Source organism: Clupea harengus, chromosome 1 (assembly GCF_900700415.2).
Source record: "Clupea harengus chromosome 1, Ch_v2.0.2, whole genome shotgun sequence".
Taxonomy (NCBI): domain Eukaryota; kingdom Metazoa; phylum Chordata; class Actinopteri; order Clupeiformes; family Clupeidae; genus Clupea; species Clupea harengus.
This window is the reverse complement of record NC_045152.1, coordinates 30,135,421-30,151,556: the sequence shown is the minus strand read 5'-3', so window position 1 is coordinate 30,151,556 and position 16,136 is coordinate 30,135,421. Positions and strand designations below refer to the sequence as shown.

General features: G+C 41.5%; 2 protein-coding genes across 2 annotated transcripts; both read left to right on the top strand.

Annotated features, from left to right (window-relative positions):
• Positions 1-836: 836 nt before the first annotated feature.
• Positions 837-6,569, top strand: LOC116222289 (intercellular adhesion molecule 5-like). The gene is made up of 5 exons (XM_031575610.2): positions 837-1,046; positions 2,083-2,349; positions 2,453-2,770; positions 3,687-3,923; positions 5,665-6,569. The coding sequence occupies exons 1-5, from the start codon at positions 992-994 to the stop codon at positions 5,766-5,768; spliced, it is 981 nt and encodes a 326-aa protein (XP_031431470.1). The 5' UTR covers positions 837-991; the 3' UTR covers positions 5,769-6,569.
• A 5,170-nt stretch (positions 6,570-11,739) lies between these two features.
• Positions 11,740-14,865, top strand: LOC116222287 (hemicentin-2-like). Its single transcript, XM_031575598.2, has 4 exons — positions 11,740-12,158; positions 12,718-12,987; positions 13,151-13,480; positions 13,804-14,865. The coding sequence occupies exons 1-4, from the start codon at positions 12,107-12,109 to the stop codon at positions 14,055-14,057; spliced, it is 906 nt and encodes a 301-aa protein (XP_031431458.1). The 5' UTR covers positions 11,740-12,106; the 3' UTR covers positions 14,058-14,865.
• The last annotated feature ends 1,271 nt before the right edge of the window (positions 14,866-16,136 follow it).

The following is a 16,136-nucleotide window of genomic DNA, read 5'->3' as shown; positions in this document are numbered from 1 at the left end:
AACACGGCTTTTTTTATTTATTTTATTTGCTCAACACGCCATCTAGTGCCCATCCTGAACCTAGCAAGACGTAGAGTTAACCGTTTGGGAAGCCCCCGCCCCCCTGCTGATCGGGACTCATCATTCCCCGGAGCAACCCCCCATATTTCAAAATAATGCAGAGGGTGGAGATTTGTTCAAAGCTGGGGATGAAGTTACACAGTGGTTTTGAAAAGTCTCCAGTCAATCTATCTGCCCTTGATATGGCAGGAATTAGGCTACAACTAAGTCATAACGCATTTTGGTCCTGCTTGTGGAAGTTTCACTTTAACATTTCTTAGGAAATGGGAAAAATAAAAAAGCCTAGGACCTATAGACTCAAAAAGAGTCAATGTCCGCAGAATTAGGCTATATATTACGAGCCACGGAACAGACAACGCTATAGTTAATTTCAGTAGCAGCACCTACTTTCAGGCACGACCCAAGTAAGCGTAAAATGACTGAACATGGTGAAGTTGTCATGTTCTGCCAAAAGTGATCCTATGGCTTAGCAATCAATAGTGTTACTCCCAAAACAACAGCTCCGCCCTCATCTTCTTCGGGTTGGGCTGCTTGCTGAGCGTTTCAACCAAAGGTGAGATATCTTCATGATATGCTCACCATTTGCCCACAGTCGCCTACTTACTAACCAAACGGAATATCGTGGACGAGGATTTTTACTACTTACATCGAGCCAGAGTATCAAACAGCCCTACCAAACGCCACTTTTCGACTGAACAGCTTTGCTTAACTTTCTACTTGAACATGGAAGATTCCATGTATAGTTGATCACTGGCGCTTTACGTGAAAAGGGTCCACAGACTAGCAATGCCAGCGCGGTGGATATAAACTGGAACTATATAACCTAGAATTTTGGAATTGTATTTTTAAGATCATTTTAAAAGGTCTGGTAGCTGGTATATAGCTACGTATATATTTAATAATCGAAGGAACTGTCGAACGAATAGCCTATATGATGACTCAAGTAAAGCTTTACTGTGGATTCCTGTTGTTGCTTGCACCTTCAGGTAAGAAATCTGTTTCACTACTGTTCTCAGGGTAACTAAGGTATCCTGTCTCACAGCGGCTGCAAACTAGGCGGTGGTGTGCTATTGACTTGTTCAACTCCCTGTTGTAGCTCATATGGCCTACATTTGTATCTGCATCTATGTGTCTGGACTCAGCGAATGTTTAGTAGGCTGCTACAGTTACATTGTCTTCACACAAATTTCCTTTCGTTTAAAAAATAAGTCATAGCCTAGTCGTCAGTGGATCCATACTTTCGAGTAAGGCATCAGGAGTATCTAAAAATGGCTCAAGCCCATTCTATTTGCATCAGCGATTGGGTGAAGATATGGTAACGAATAGCCTACTCGTCACTGGCTGCGCTGGCTAGGGTTAATAGTATATCACATTATCGCCTGGGATATGTTGAGCGTATTAGCCCTGTTTTCTCTGGAAAACAGCACCCCCCTACTTGATTCTAATCTAATTCGTTTTTAGGGCTACATATGAAAGTGTCTTAGCTCCTTTAGAACCTAATCAAGAGTTACATTTTAAGAGATTGTAAAGGCTTGTGGTCTTTGGGTGTAATTACAAAAGTAATTCAATGGATGAATACATGAACATTTGTGATTAGTTAGGAGTAGTAACACCAAGAATTCTTGGTAATTTGTTTCTGAATTAAGTCGTTATGCCGTTATTTTAACAATATTGTCAAAGGAAAATGCTGTGCGTTTTTAATATGCATTGAGTATAGACTTTTTTCATTTAAAAGGAACTACAAAATGCGCTGTGTAGTGTGCTGTATTGTTTATTGTATGTCAGTACATATGGATTGTTAATATTCAATAACAAAATAGAACATGTTCCTGTAACTAAATTCCCAAAAGGCTCACGTATTATATCAATACATTGTATGTATCTTTGTGTTTTAGAGACACACACTAAGGGTTACTTTGCTTTCATCAAGTGCAAGGTATAGGATTAAGAATATGCTATGGAGACTTGGGGTGCTTTGCAACTGCACCTACACCTGCTCAGACAGAGTAACTTGTGTTTTAGGTTTATTTGCTGCCTGTCCTGTTGAGATCAGTCCCCCCTCTCTGGTGGTGAGGTATGGAGATTCTGCTTCTGCCACCTGTCGTACACTCGTACCCGTCAGTGGTATGGGCTGGGAGTCTACTGTGGGGGCTGTGGGTTTGGAGGAGGGTGTTACTGAGCTCAACTGGACTGTGAAGGAGCTGAGAGAGTGGACAATGAGGCCACAATGCTTCATCAACCCAGAGGATGGTGACCAGTGCCAGAAAGAACTTGCTGTTGTGGTATACAGTGAGTTACCTTTTCATTCTCCAAAAATGTTTCCTTATGATATATGACTAATATGATAATTTTTTAATGTTAAATGTTTAAATTGTCAGTATTCCTTTTACAGAAATGCCAGACAGTGTGACCCTGACGATAGGTGATCCTGGGCCAAAGGATGCTGGCACGACATACATCCTTACTTGCCGCATTGAAAACTTCGCCCCTGTCCAGAACCTGAATGTGAGGTGGTTTAAAGGAGGACAGATGCTGTTTCAGGAAGTTGGTGGGGAAGAAGATGACAGCATTGGTCCACAGAACAAGACTTATGAACGGCAACTCATCTTCAAACCATCTGACAATGGAGCAGAGTACCGTTGTGAAGCTGGGCTAAATTTGACGTCTGATCCTCATATTCAGTCACAACCAGTCCTTGTCACTGTCCACTGTAAGAAACACTAGCTATGGAGCTAAGTTACATTACAACCAAGCATTTTTACAGTACAGTGTAGGAGACGTTTTATAAACATGACAGAATTATTTATTTCTACACTCTACACTTGCACCTCTGTGTTTCCTGATGAAAATGGATTATCAAAATTTCTGTTAACTTATTCTGACTTAAGGTCCCAAAGCGTCTTATCAGCACCTAAGGGGGTATTAATCGAAGCATCTTTGAGAACTGTGAAAAGCGCTATATAAATGTGATGTATTATTATTATTATTAAATTAGCACTCACTGCCAAGTAAACTCAGTTCTAAAAAATGCTAAAAGAGCAATGACATAATACTAATGAGGAAAATTAATCCTCAGAGTTACACCATTGTCAGTCACATTTGGGATTGTATCGATTTAGCGGTGTTAAAGGACCAACATGTGATATATGTACTTTACAAAATCATAAAAGGACCAAGATATGTTACCAGAGATTAAGGAAACAGGCTAAGTTAAAACACTTGCTTCTCCGACAACAATGCTAAAATCCACATGATCTGGTTGATCATTTGCAAACAACTTGTGAGGGACTCAATGTTGCTTGCCATTGTCAAAGTTTAATTTTACACTTGTTCAAACCTTCATGTAGGTTCAGTGTCCTCAATGTGGCAACCCATGTGAGACCACTCTCTCCAATATTTTGAACTTGGGCTGCAGTCCCCATTTTAAATGTTCGCTGTCAGTGTTACATATTGGTCCTTTAAGTTCAACACCATCAGAGTTAATTTCATACTGCACATTTTCTACTGTGTGCTGTTGGTCCAAATGTCTTTTTTCAAATTAGAGAATAGTGGGGAGAACTGTTGCCTGATGTGACTCATGTAAAATAAGTGATGGCATTGACATTGACTGCTGCACTCCTCCTCAGATCCCCCTTCTGATTCGGAGGGTGTGTCGGTGCTGGAGCTGGAGCGTGACACCACATTGAACTGCACAGCCGATGCCAACCCCCCTCCCAGTTATACCTGGAAGACCTCAGGAACACATGAGAAAATGGGGAAGACGCCAGTCCTCCCCATTGATGTAGCTGGGAACTACACATGCACAGCCTCCAACCGTCTTGGCAGTGGGACCAAACATTTCATAGTAGTGTCCAGATCTTCAGGTGAGAATATGAGCAATTTTTTATTTCCATATCCAAGACATATAACCAAACACATAAGGAGACATGTTATATAGATACAGATACACCACACACACACACACACCCAGCCCCATCCACCACCCTCCTCCCGCACCACCCAACAGAGCATTGAGGCAGTCACAGACAAATCATGTCTACATCAACAGTAGATCCTTCAACCTGGATATCAAATTCTCCCACAGTACGAGTGTATGTGGCTGAGCATTATTCACTCTTACAGATGACAGGATGCAGGATATGTCTAAACAGTGGGCTGTGGAAATGTCAGGGGGGGGGGTATTCCAGTGCTGGACAACAATCTGTTTGGCTGCAGTAAGGCCTGCAAGCCAGATTACGATCTTTTTCCACAAGGGAAAGATGGGAGTCATCATTTAATAGTTGCACACCAGGGTCCATAGGAAACAACTGAACTCCTGTTACGTCCACTCTTTACTTTCAATTTTGATGACATCTCACACCTAGCGTGAGATGTGAGAACGTTGTTTTTGATCAGTTTATGTTTATTTTTCAGGGACAAAGCATGATTGTGAGCTGGGTAGGGACTCACTCAACAGAGTTAGGTCATTTCAAACCTTAATCCTGAGAAGTTAGACATAAAAACAAAGCAAATACTAAATACAATTGAAAATGCTATTAGGATCACACAGCCTCTATGTCAAGCTCAACCCTTTAACACCCTGCTCTGTGCTCCCCCCAAGAGATTGTAGTCTGGAAATCCTATTAGCAAGATGAATCACTTAGCCACTCTGAAGGTGGGACCGTTCAGTGACCAGTGGGGGTGACCTAGTAAAAGTTGAAGTGAAGCGTTTCAAAATGTACTAGCAACAATGGTGGCAGTGCTAGAGCTAGATGAAGCGATACAAAAAGTAGTAGCAACACTAACAAACATCGAATAATTGAAAGCCAGAGGAAGAAGAATGTGTACATTTCTTCATCAAGGGTAAAGTTTCCTTATTCCTGGTGAAGTAGCAAGTATAGCAATCCCATGTCAGCTCCACTGACCACTCTCTCAGCCCCTTCGCAGTCCAGAGGTGCTCTGTAACATCCTCCTCCAAACCCACAGCCCCCACGGTAGAACCTCCGTACTCACTACCAGAGAAGGAGGACTGATCTGATTTGGGCAGGCAGCTAATAATAATGTCAGGAGTATGACTCATTGATGTTTATTTAATCAAATAGTCGTTCAGTAACAAAAATGAAGGCTTAGAATTTGTCTATATTTTTGTCATTTCAACAAAATGAAAAACAAAACAAAACCAAAAACACAAAAAAGGACAGATATCCCCTAGTGTGATTAGCTAGAAAGACAGCACGCGCAGTTGATTTTCAAAAAGTCAACAATGTAATGGCAAAAAAATGCCTTTGGAGCCACTCCATTTATGACGTAGGCGGCGACTGTTCGCCTGAAGTATAAACAAAACAGCTTGAGCGACACTTTTTTTTTTGTCGGCGACCATTTCAAAAGTGTCGGCGACATAAGTATAAACCAGGCACCACAGGGACCACTGCTGGAATTATAATGGGTGTTCTGATTATAGTTGTTGCTATGGTGTCCATTGTTGTAGTTAGTAAGCAGAACAGACACTCTGCTGGACCTTCAGAGCCAGTAAGGCTTGACAGAGCGAGATGAGCATTAGGCTGCTTAACTGCTGCTGACTGTGTCTCACCCAAATCATGGTTAATCCCACTCATTCTGTCACAGGTACATTCTGGGCCATCATCGGAACCGGTATTTTTGTGATTTTTGTTCTATGCGGCGGCTACGGAATCTTGAAGTGGAGAGCCGGTGCCAATTCCATTATCTGATCAAGAAACATCAACCAGTACCTCAGCTGTCAAGGGAACATTACCCCCCCCCCCCCAGGGGCGGACTGGCCATCGGGGACACCGGGGGAATCCCCGGTGGGCCGACGGGTTTGGGATGGTCCAAAATAGCGGCCCAATTCAATTGACGCTCTGCCCTCTCCGGTACTGATGATATGTAAGACTAGGCAGAACACTTATAATTGACAACAATATCTATATGTATGCTTGAAACCACTGACTGAGTTTTATACTACTCTTCGCGATCTGTATTCACACTCATGGTGTCTATTTTTCGAAAATGTTCTGACGTTTCTTCTTTACTCATCTAATGTCTTCCGTCAGTCTAATTTAGTTTTAGGCGTTATTAAATGTCACTCACTCTATCCTACTCAACACTTGCATCACTCGCTCGCTGACACCTTCAACACCCCTACTACACTGACTACACGCCCCTGACTACACACATACACAATCACACACCCAGCATGCAACACTACTGATGCCATTGATGTTCACACCCCATCGAATGTTCTGTACTGTTCATTTCTACAATATAGTTCATCCAGGGGCGGCTTGTCCATAAGGGCGATTGGGACGACGCACTGCCTACGCCCGGATTTTTTTTTTTCTGTCGGATTCTACCACTAGACCGTTTGATCTGCCTCTAAATGTCATTGCCGAATCAGCCAACAGTCACTCAGGCAACAGTCAGACAAACGTGGTGCTTCAAATGACCCCGCCCCTTTTGGGGGGCAAAGTGGAAATCGCCCCAGATCTCTCTCATTGACTCTCATGTTAAATCCATTTTTAACATTTAGTGCAACAACTCGATTCGCTCTTTGAAAGTCGGCGTACTAATTTAGATACATTGACAACAAAACATTTAGGACTTCCTAGACCAAATGTATTCATTCAACAGGTTTCTACAAAGGGGGTGGAATCCTACATCCAAGAATTGGAATAAAAGAAAATCGTGGCTAGCAGGCAGTGAAGTGGCTAACGCGGTCTGTATTCCTATATACCACTGTCACTTTTCATAGGTTTTACAGTGTGAATGTTCGCTTCTTGCACTAGCACTGAGTTATCTCTATGATGACTTATTTAGCTTTTGTAAGCCACTACTTTCAAGATCAGTCAATAAATATAGTTGGTTTTGACTTATATGTTGCCCCCTTCTTTAGGTTGTTACTGGACATATCATGTGTTCTGTTAAGCTATCATACAACTTTTGAGACATGTGGATAATGAGAAAGTGGGATATTTTAATGTGGAGCCACATCATGTTTGCTTAGGAAGGCTCCTGGATGCAACTTTCTTTCATAGCGTTTTACCTGTAACTAGCTACTCTAGCTATGTAGGTAGAGGGGAAATATTTTTGTTGTGTGCTTCCATCTAGTGGACAAAAAGGTATTGCTGTATGAGTTAATCAGTTAACAACAAATTGATACAATTGTCTTGCTTAATGTGACTACTGAATGGGTCGCCTTAATCGTTATCAAAAATATGCAACCCCTGAGAATTTTTTCAGGATCCGCCCCTGGTTTATACTAATTCTACACTCTGATTCCAGTTTCTTTATTGTGTGGTTTTTCTCTGCTGACATTCATTCTTTAAGGCTCTGTAGTTATACATACAACCATCTGATACTAGCCCAGAGTTAAGCATATTCATCAAGCAAACTATACCTACCTTGGAGTGTTACAATAGCCAATATCATTTTATTCCATGTGTCCATCCAGTGTGTCCAAATTGGTGGATCCAAATGTTATAAAAAATATATATATATGATGTAATTTCTTTGTAATCATCCAAAGTAATGTTAAGTATATGGGTATTTTTCCAAGTAGGCCACTGACTGGTCGATACGTGCGATGCATTGAGTGGGCAACGCGCCGTGTATTGAGTGGGCCGGTCTGACAGTAACTCCCGGGCCACTTTTTTCCCCCAGTCCGCCCCTGCCCCCCCCCCCCCCCCCCCCCCACACACACACGCACACACACACACATGCACACATACACGTACACGTGGAATGCATGAGATGTTTGCCTTTAAATGTTATGCCGAGGTTCCATGCATGGCTTTGAATCTGTGTGGAGGTCCCTCTGTGTCCTTGGAGGGCCTGCATGCTATGGGGCTTTGGTATGGGGACAGCAGGGGCAAGGGTGAGGGGCGCTAAGGCTTACGGGTTACCAAGCTATGGAATGCAGCAGTGCACTAGGACTATAGGATTCTTTTAAAATGCTATTACTGCACTGAGTTATCGTTTGCACATACTGTTTGTCATGCTTGCATTTGTCTTGGCAGCCCCTTGTTGTTGTGGTTGGTTTCTGAGTATGTCCTCCAAAATAGTGTGACTGATAATACACCCTGTGCCTTGTAATGTTCTACATATATCAGTTCTAAAGTTAATACTAAACATTAGGTAGCCTTACTGTTTGTTGTACCTATCATTTAACCTAAACTAACCAGTCTAACCCCCTTTTAGGCCCTATAATTCATATGTGTTTAATAGCAAATCTTCATTCTTTATATTTGCATCATATTTCATTTGGAAACCCTCAGATATAGTATGTTGAGTATCTTAACCACTGTGCCATAACCTGCCAGTTAATCTGATTCGTTGGCCTATACCCCAAGACCTCTTGTCAAGTTGTCAGACAATTGATAGATGTATGCTAGGCTGATGGTAAATCATATTTTGCTGTTACTGTATCTGTGTCACGGACTATTGGGGTTTCTCAAGGAATGTTGAGTATTTTCAGGCCTAGATATGTACAGTGAAACTGTATTTAGTAACTAGATTCAGCAGAAATGTATCTATTTTTTGTACTCAGGGAAGTGAACTGTATAAAGCCATACCCTCTGGGACACTGTTCGTGGTTCACTGTATTCATAGATGACTGGTCAATACATTTATCAGTAAGTGATGATGTGACTTTTAAAAGCTTTCCATCATTCTGACTTCAACCACTTGGCATTCGCACCGGGCCATTACGTCATTTAGGTGCTTTTTTCAAGTAATTTCAGCATCAAATGCTCTTATGATTTGTGTTGTTGAGTGTGCCTTAACTCTTAATTGCTCTTCATTTAAGGGCAAATTGGTTTCATAGACCCATTTCTTCTTCAGTTTTCAGCCTATGCTGTTTTGTTAATACATTTCATATTAAAAATGATACTGTATTCCCTCCTGTATCTGTCTTTCCTTTTGTCACAAGATGACATTTCTCAAAATAGGTCATAGATTTACCAATAGATTGAATGTATTCACTCCTTTGAGTGACCTGGGTTTTCTATGGCTGTTCATGTTACTCTTGATCTGCATCTGCTTGATCACTTACATGGTGGAATTGGAGAGGGGTGTGTAGACAGACTGAGCTGTTTTTTCTGGAATATCAGTGCACACCACAGCACCACACGCACTGTGATTGTCACGCATGTGATTGCTTTCGTTATCAGTCCACAAGTGGGCTAATCTCTATATGAGTGGAGATGGACCCTTTCCCTTTCTCTTTAGGATGTAATAAAGCTCTGATAGGCATGTTCCTCTACCATGCTCACACACATCAGACACTGGGTAGTCCAGGAGCACGGGAGTCCAGATGTAGTCCACGTGGGGCTCACGTATTGTGAAAGTAAAAGTGAGAAGAATCCAGAAGGCAGGTGGTGTGCTTTAAACATGGGGCTGTGCCTGGAGCCTTCAGAAGAGGACAAATATTTAGATCTCGCCCACCACGTGTGATTGGGCTGACTTTTTCACATATTCTGTAAAAAACACCAGCCGGCTTGGCAAATGTAAAAATGCATTTATATCTTGTCCGAAGGAGACTTGCGTCAAGCTTTGTTATACTGTCTGTATGTTTAGATTTTCAGAGTTTCCCCTGACTTGAGCAGTTACAATGTCCCTGCTGTTCGGACCTGTTTTGTTCTATTTGATTCAAATTCTGAGAAAGACATTGCACAGAAAGCAACCAAGAAAACATTTTTACATTTTTGCTATTGCAGGCCCGAGGTTGTATTTTTTTCTAACCTGATATATCATATCTTGTACTGCTTTTTGCAGATCTTTGTGTTTTTTATTTATTTTCTTCTCATCCCACCGATAAAGAAATGAAAGATCATTTCAACTGAATGTTTGTAGAGATTCCACTTGGGGACCTTATGGACTGAATATGTTTTCCAGAGGTGACTGCTGTAGGAGTACATGAGAAGCCAAGCCTTCTTTGAAATGTCGTGAAAAAAGAGCGTAATCTAAATATGTAATATTGTATTCACATTACTTAACTCTTTTTGTTCAAATCAATATTTTGGACTAAAAAGTGGGCCACAATTGGGAAACTGAACGACTTTGTTCAGCAGTAATTTCTCGCAGGTCGTCATGTTCTAATATTATTTTTTTTTCTCATCAAAGCCCATGGCATTTAAGCCCCTTGACATTGGGTGTCTCTAGGGTTCAATGGCATTTTGAGAATAGTGTAGCGATGGGCAGTCATGACATCTTGTTGGTACTCACGCCATATATGCAGATGGTGGACCCAGACATAACAGGCAGGCAAACGCTAGCTAGTCACTGATTCACATAAGACACACAGTAAAGGTGTCCAAAAGTCTGAGCAGAATAAGCGATGATTTCAGATCTCTTGGTATGACAACGTGAACTGTGATTCCCCAAAGCCGCCACTGGTGTCTTCCTACAGTGATAAAGATTTTTTTTTTTTTTCCCTGTATGTTTCACATCAGTGTTATTTTCCAGGGAATCTCTGTTTAGGTCGATTCCAAATGCGTAAGAAATAAACTGGTATTGCCTTCAGTCATACCTTTAACTATTGCAATCATGCATTCAGGGAACCTGAATAGATCCAGTACAAGCAATTTAATGAAACCTGTACCAAAATGTATTTGATTCTTCATCAGTGTAACAAATGTGATAATTTAACACGTATGTACTTCGTGTCTTTTTGCGCACCAATTACACAAACCTTGCCTACATTATTTTGCACAGATTTAAAAGTGTGTTGCTGTTTACCGTAACGTCTGCTGTAAAGGGTATTTGCTAGTACTTTCTTATGACGCTGTTTATCAGGTTGTGCCAGATGATCTACTTTATGTGACAACACTGGAAATGGAAAGTACACAAAGTGAAAGAAAAATTAAAGCTGTCAAACAGAATATACTGTATATGTGAACTTTTTCTTCTGAATGTAAACACCATACTATGCATGACAGGGTTAGACTAAACATTATAATCCAAAACTGTACGAGGTTGTATCTCTGTATTTATGCTAATAGCTACAAACATGGTGTCAGAGCCATGCTTGTCTTTTGTGTTAGGTGTTCAGTTGCTGAAGGACTGTGGCGAACAAGCACTGCCAAGTAACTGTGTTTGTGTAGACCGGATAAGGGTTGCCATAACAACCTCTGCAGGCTGCAGTCAGGGCTGGGACAGCATGCCAGAGTACATGGCCCTGGAATTAGCCCCACGTAAAACAAATAAGGGCTTTGACTTTGAATTTGACTTTGGAGATGGTTTCACACAGTGTGTCTTTTCATGAGATATGATATAACACTGATAGACAAACTCTTTGAAAGTTCAACCTTGAATGGTATGGTAATTAAATGGCTGTATAACTTAGGTCAGCTCCTCAAGTTTTTTTTGGAGAATACAATGCTGCATTCATTTGAGGCTAGAGGCTCTGTTCATATTTTATGTTCAAGACAGACACACCCAGAAACAGCTGTTAACAGTTGTTCAGTTTGGTGCAGAGAAGGCCTGCAGAAAGCACACTGACCTCTTGCTTCTGACCTTTCAGAGGCATCTTTTCTGTCTACACTCAGTGCTGCTGTAAATTCACAAGGATGTATGACTGAGACAGTGTTTCATGCTGGCATGTCATTCCGTGGTTGACAGCTGTCAGTCTTTCCCTCCGTCCTGCTTTCCATCCATGCACCAATAACCATGTCTTCATTCATTAAGTTTATCACATGCTGTCTATAGTACCACACTCAGTCAGTGTTACTCCTGTGGTCATACACAAGTTTTTTTTTTTTTTGTGGTATTGAAAGGACCCTCCCTCTTGTTTGTAACGGCGCACAGTGTGGGGGTTGGGAAAGCGGGGAATGGGAAACATTACTATGCTGCAGGGAGAGCGGCTTTCTATATGGCTTGGGCCTGAGATCCCCCTTCATGGGCCTTTAGCCTAACACTGAGATGAGAGCGAAAGTCCCTGGGAAGGGGGGCTTTTGTTAGCCAGGGTCCATGACGTTGCCAAGCAGGACAAAGTCGGAATTCCGCTCGCTTTTCAACCGGAATCACAGCAGAGCGAGGCGAAATCTCAATCAAGATGGAGAGGAACACTTTGAGATGCCTTTATATAGTCTGCATGTTCTGCACAGGTGAGATGTCCGCAATTCGTTTGTGTGCAAGAAGGCTTTTTCTAACGGAATAACTATTACATTTAGTTTGACGTTAATAGAAATACCAAGGATAGAAAAACTCATGGTCCTTGAGTAGCCTCATAGTTTTTCAGTTTACTTAAATAATCTTAAATTGCTTAATTTATAGCCTATAGGAATTTCGCTTTCATTTGTGAATGGTCTTTTGAAGCATAAGACAGAATTGTAACGTAGCCTAATCTTTCATCCAAGACAGCATAGCCTACTTTAGGAATTTCAGTTAATGGGATTGTGTAACTTCAATCGGTTGGGTCCAATCAGAGCATGAATGTAGCATTGTGGTATGTAGGCCGACCACAGGCCTTGCAGTTTTAAAATCTGATAAATAAAACATCCCTTTTAGCGTGAGTTTTAGACTTTACAGTAATGTCAGCCGACATATTTTGTAAACAGTGCAGTGCACTTATCTAGGTCGTGTATGTTGATGGTCACCTCGGTCACTGATATCGCTGAGGAACTAGAAGGTGATGAAGAATATCAATGTAGCCTATCTACGCAGCTCTCGCAGGTGACAGTTGCTCTCTTGAGCTGAGGCCTTCCAGAGTTGTGGTGGCCTTCGGAGAGACCGTGACGGTCAACTGCGTGGCCTCTCGGCCGGTCCGTGTGTTAGGCTGGGAGTCAGCTGTCGGCGCCACACACACGCAGAATGACCTTACAGTTCAGTGGAAAGTGGACAGCCTGATCGACTGGATTGAAGAGCCGATCTGCTACGGTGTGTTTTTCACTGCACCCAGGCAGTGTGAGGAGAAACTTAACCTCGTCCTTTACAGTGAGTTTATGATACAATACTTACGTGATATGTATACACTGTAGCCAATGCCGTTAATGCTAATTTAAGTTAAATTTACTTCAATTGAACTGTCCCAGATTAAGTGATTATGAAGAAGTGAATGATGACCACAATGTACTGCATTACATTTTTTTCTTCTCAGAAAGCCCAGACAGTGTGTCTATCAGCCTGAACCACACAGGTACTATGGTGGAGGGGAAGGAATATCAGCTGTTGTGTGAGGTGCAGAACATAGCTCCGGTGCAGTATCTCACATTGAGGTGGTACAGAGGTCAGACAGAAGTTTACAACCACTCGTTCGCCGACCTGTCACCGACCACACCAGTCCAAGTGTCCTCCTCCCTCCTCATCACCCCTACCGTGGCTGATCATGGGGTCCAGTACAGGTGTACAGCCGAGCTGGACCTGGGAGTCGACGGGCCACGGCCTCCTCCCAGTGTGACCTCAAAACCTCTAGATATCACTGTACATTGTGAGTAACGTTGTGAACTTTGTCTGCTGGAGAATGCAGGACTGAATACTATGGATTCGCTTTTGATATGATTGATTACTTAAATATTATGTACAGCATTATTTATGCGTTTTTTCTGCAAATCTGTCATGTCAGTGGTTAATCTCTCTCACCCCCCCCCCCCCAACTCTGTGTTTCTTTGTGTGTACATGTGTATGGGTGATTGCGTCTATATGTGTGTATCTGTGCGTTTGTTTGTGTGTATGTGATCTGTGTGTGTACCTGTGCATATGTGTGTGTGCACCCTTGCCCACATGCGTGCACATATGTTCACCATGCTCCAGACGCTCCTTCATTCTCCCACCCTGAAGACGAGACCCTGGAGCTGAGCAAAGGGGAAGAGGCCTCGCTAAACTGCACGGCCATGGGGAACCCCCCGCCAGCCTACACCTGGAGCACCGCTGCCCTTTCCCTGGAGAAGATGGAGGATCAACCAGTTCTAACGTCATCCACCCTACGGCCTGGGACGTACACATGCACTGCATCAAATATACTGGGCAAGAAAAGCAAGCAGTTCATCATCAAGCCCAAACCATAGGCATGAGACTGAATGAGGATGCACACGGCACTGTTATGTTCATGCTAGCGACATGGTTTCAACTAGCTTGATTTGTTGTGCTACTTCTTCTCAGGCGGGTAATGTGAGAGACCATTTTGAGAGTACAAGAGAACACAACGCACACAGAAAGTCATTAGAACTGGAACCTTATCCCTGAATATTCTTGGTTCTTTGCTGGCTGACATTCATGTCAGTTTCATACATGATTTTTAACCAGCTGCAAGTTGGCCAGGCTGTACTCTTGTGGTGTGGAATTTAGGCCTGGATTATTTTGCAGCGTATTGTTTGAAATAGTTCTTTAAACTTTTTAGTTTTGTTATTTTTAGGTGTGATGACCTCATAATTGTGTGTCAGTCTGATACAGATTTGACACACCAAATGTCTCCCTCAGAGAAATTTCAAGCTAGTATTTTTTCCCCTTTTTTTAGTGCAATTTTTTGTTGTTGTTGCTAACAGGTTATTGTATATTCTAATTGATATTTCTTTATTACTGCTTTATAATTTTCTTATTTGATAAATATAGTGCAGCTTTTCATTTTGTGTCATTATGTCTGATCAAATACTAATACAATTACAAATGTAAAGAATGTTGTTCTATTGATTTTTAAGTTGTTCTAAGTTGTGTTTTTATTTTAAGGTGAGCACAGACAAATCGGCATAGTTTATCATTTATCATACCCTTCACTTGCCATCACACAAGTCTCCTATGTCAAAATGGTTTTCCGCACAGCACATTCATCATATTCATCCATATAAACAATGTGTTGAAATAAATGGTCAAAAAGAAGAATATTGGACAATTGAGTTTACTGCTGATTTGGTGTCAAGACACAAATACATTACATTAACAATAAAACGGAAAATGGAGCAGTACGGGAAAGTTAGAGAATTCAGTGAAACAGAAATCAGTCCTTGGAATGCATCATACAGTACTTGCCATATTTTGTAGGCTATTACTTGTCTGAGTGTGAGTATCTCAAAAGAAATACATATCCCTACACAAGTTAGAGAAATGTCATACTCCAAAGTAATCTGTGAAGGATGATCTGGTTTACTCTGCTTCTGCTAACCACTGGCATTCTGGTACAGGGAGAGAAAAAACAATCAGGAATTAAACAGCCTCCATGAAAGAGTGTTTGTTGCTTGGCCTGAAGCTGCTGTTGTTACAACTAACAGTGCCCTGCACTGTGTAAAAATGGTGGTCTCGGCTGTCATCGCTAATGCTATTGTTTAAAAAAAATAAAAAAAAACATATGTTTCTAATGGCCATGTATTCTCTACTTTGTTGTCCTTTGAACAAGATCCTTGATCGTCTATTCAAGGCTTACGTCATTCCTTATCTCTTTTTGTCCTAGTCTAAATGAATCGCAACGATGCGAAGAGGACCAATTGAAATGCAAGACGGACAAGCGAGTCCTGGTTAAATATGTGGAGACGTCTTCAAAACAAAATGTGGTGTCAACTTTTTTGTTGCTGTGTTTGCTGATGCTGTTCTCTGTCAAATTAAAATATTCTTCGGAAAACGTTAGGCTTGTATGAGCATGTATTCGTTTCACACAAGGCTGAGCATTCTGAGAATTCTGATTCACTAATAACCAAAGCGGAACACAGATCATTAGTCAGACGCATTCCTGTTTCCTGTGTGTATTAGACATTCATACACGAAGTTTCATCTTGACAATATGTTACTTAAACTGAAAAGTTATGCCAGTTGCTGTAGCAATAGGGTATTAAGTTGCTTGGTTGTTATGAAAGTAGGCAAAATAACTATAGCAGCCAAACACTTAAGACAGTAGATTACCCAATGTGAACCGGACTGTCAAGGACTAATCCTTTTTGCAGTTTCAGTAAAGAGCCATAATGTGTTTTAGTTACAACCTCGTGACGGTCACTGTTTGACCACTAGATGGCACCATGGTCCATATCAATGACATATTTACAGTCATTGGTCCATATGAACATTTTGTAGACTTAATGTAGACAAATACATACTTTTGGGTTCTTTAATCAGGCTTGGAAGACGACATTTAAGACATAATATTGGTGTTATTTAATGGC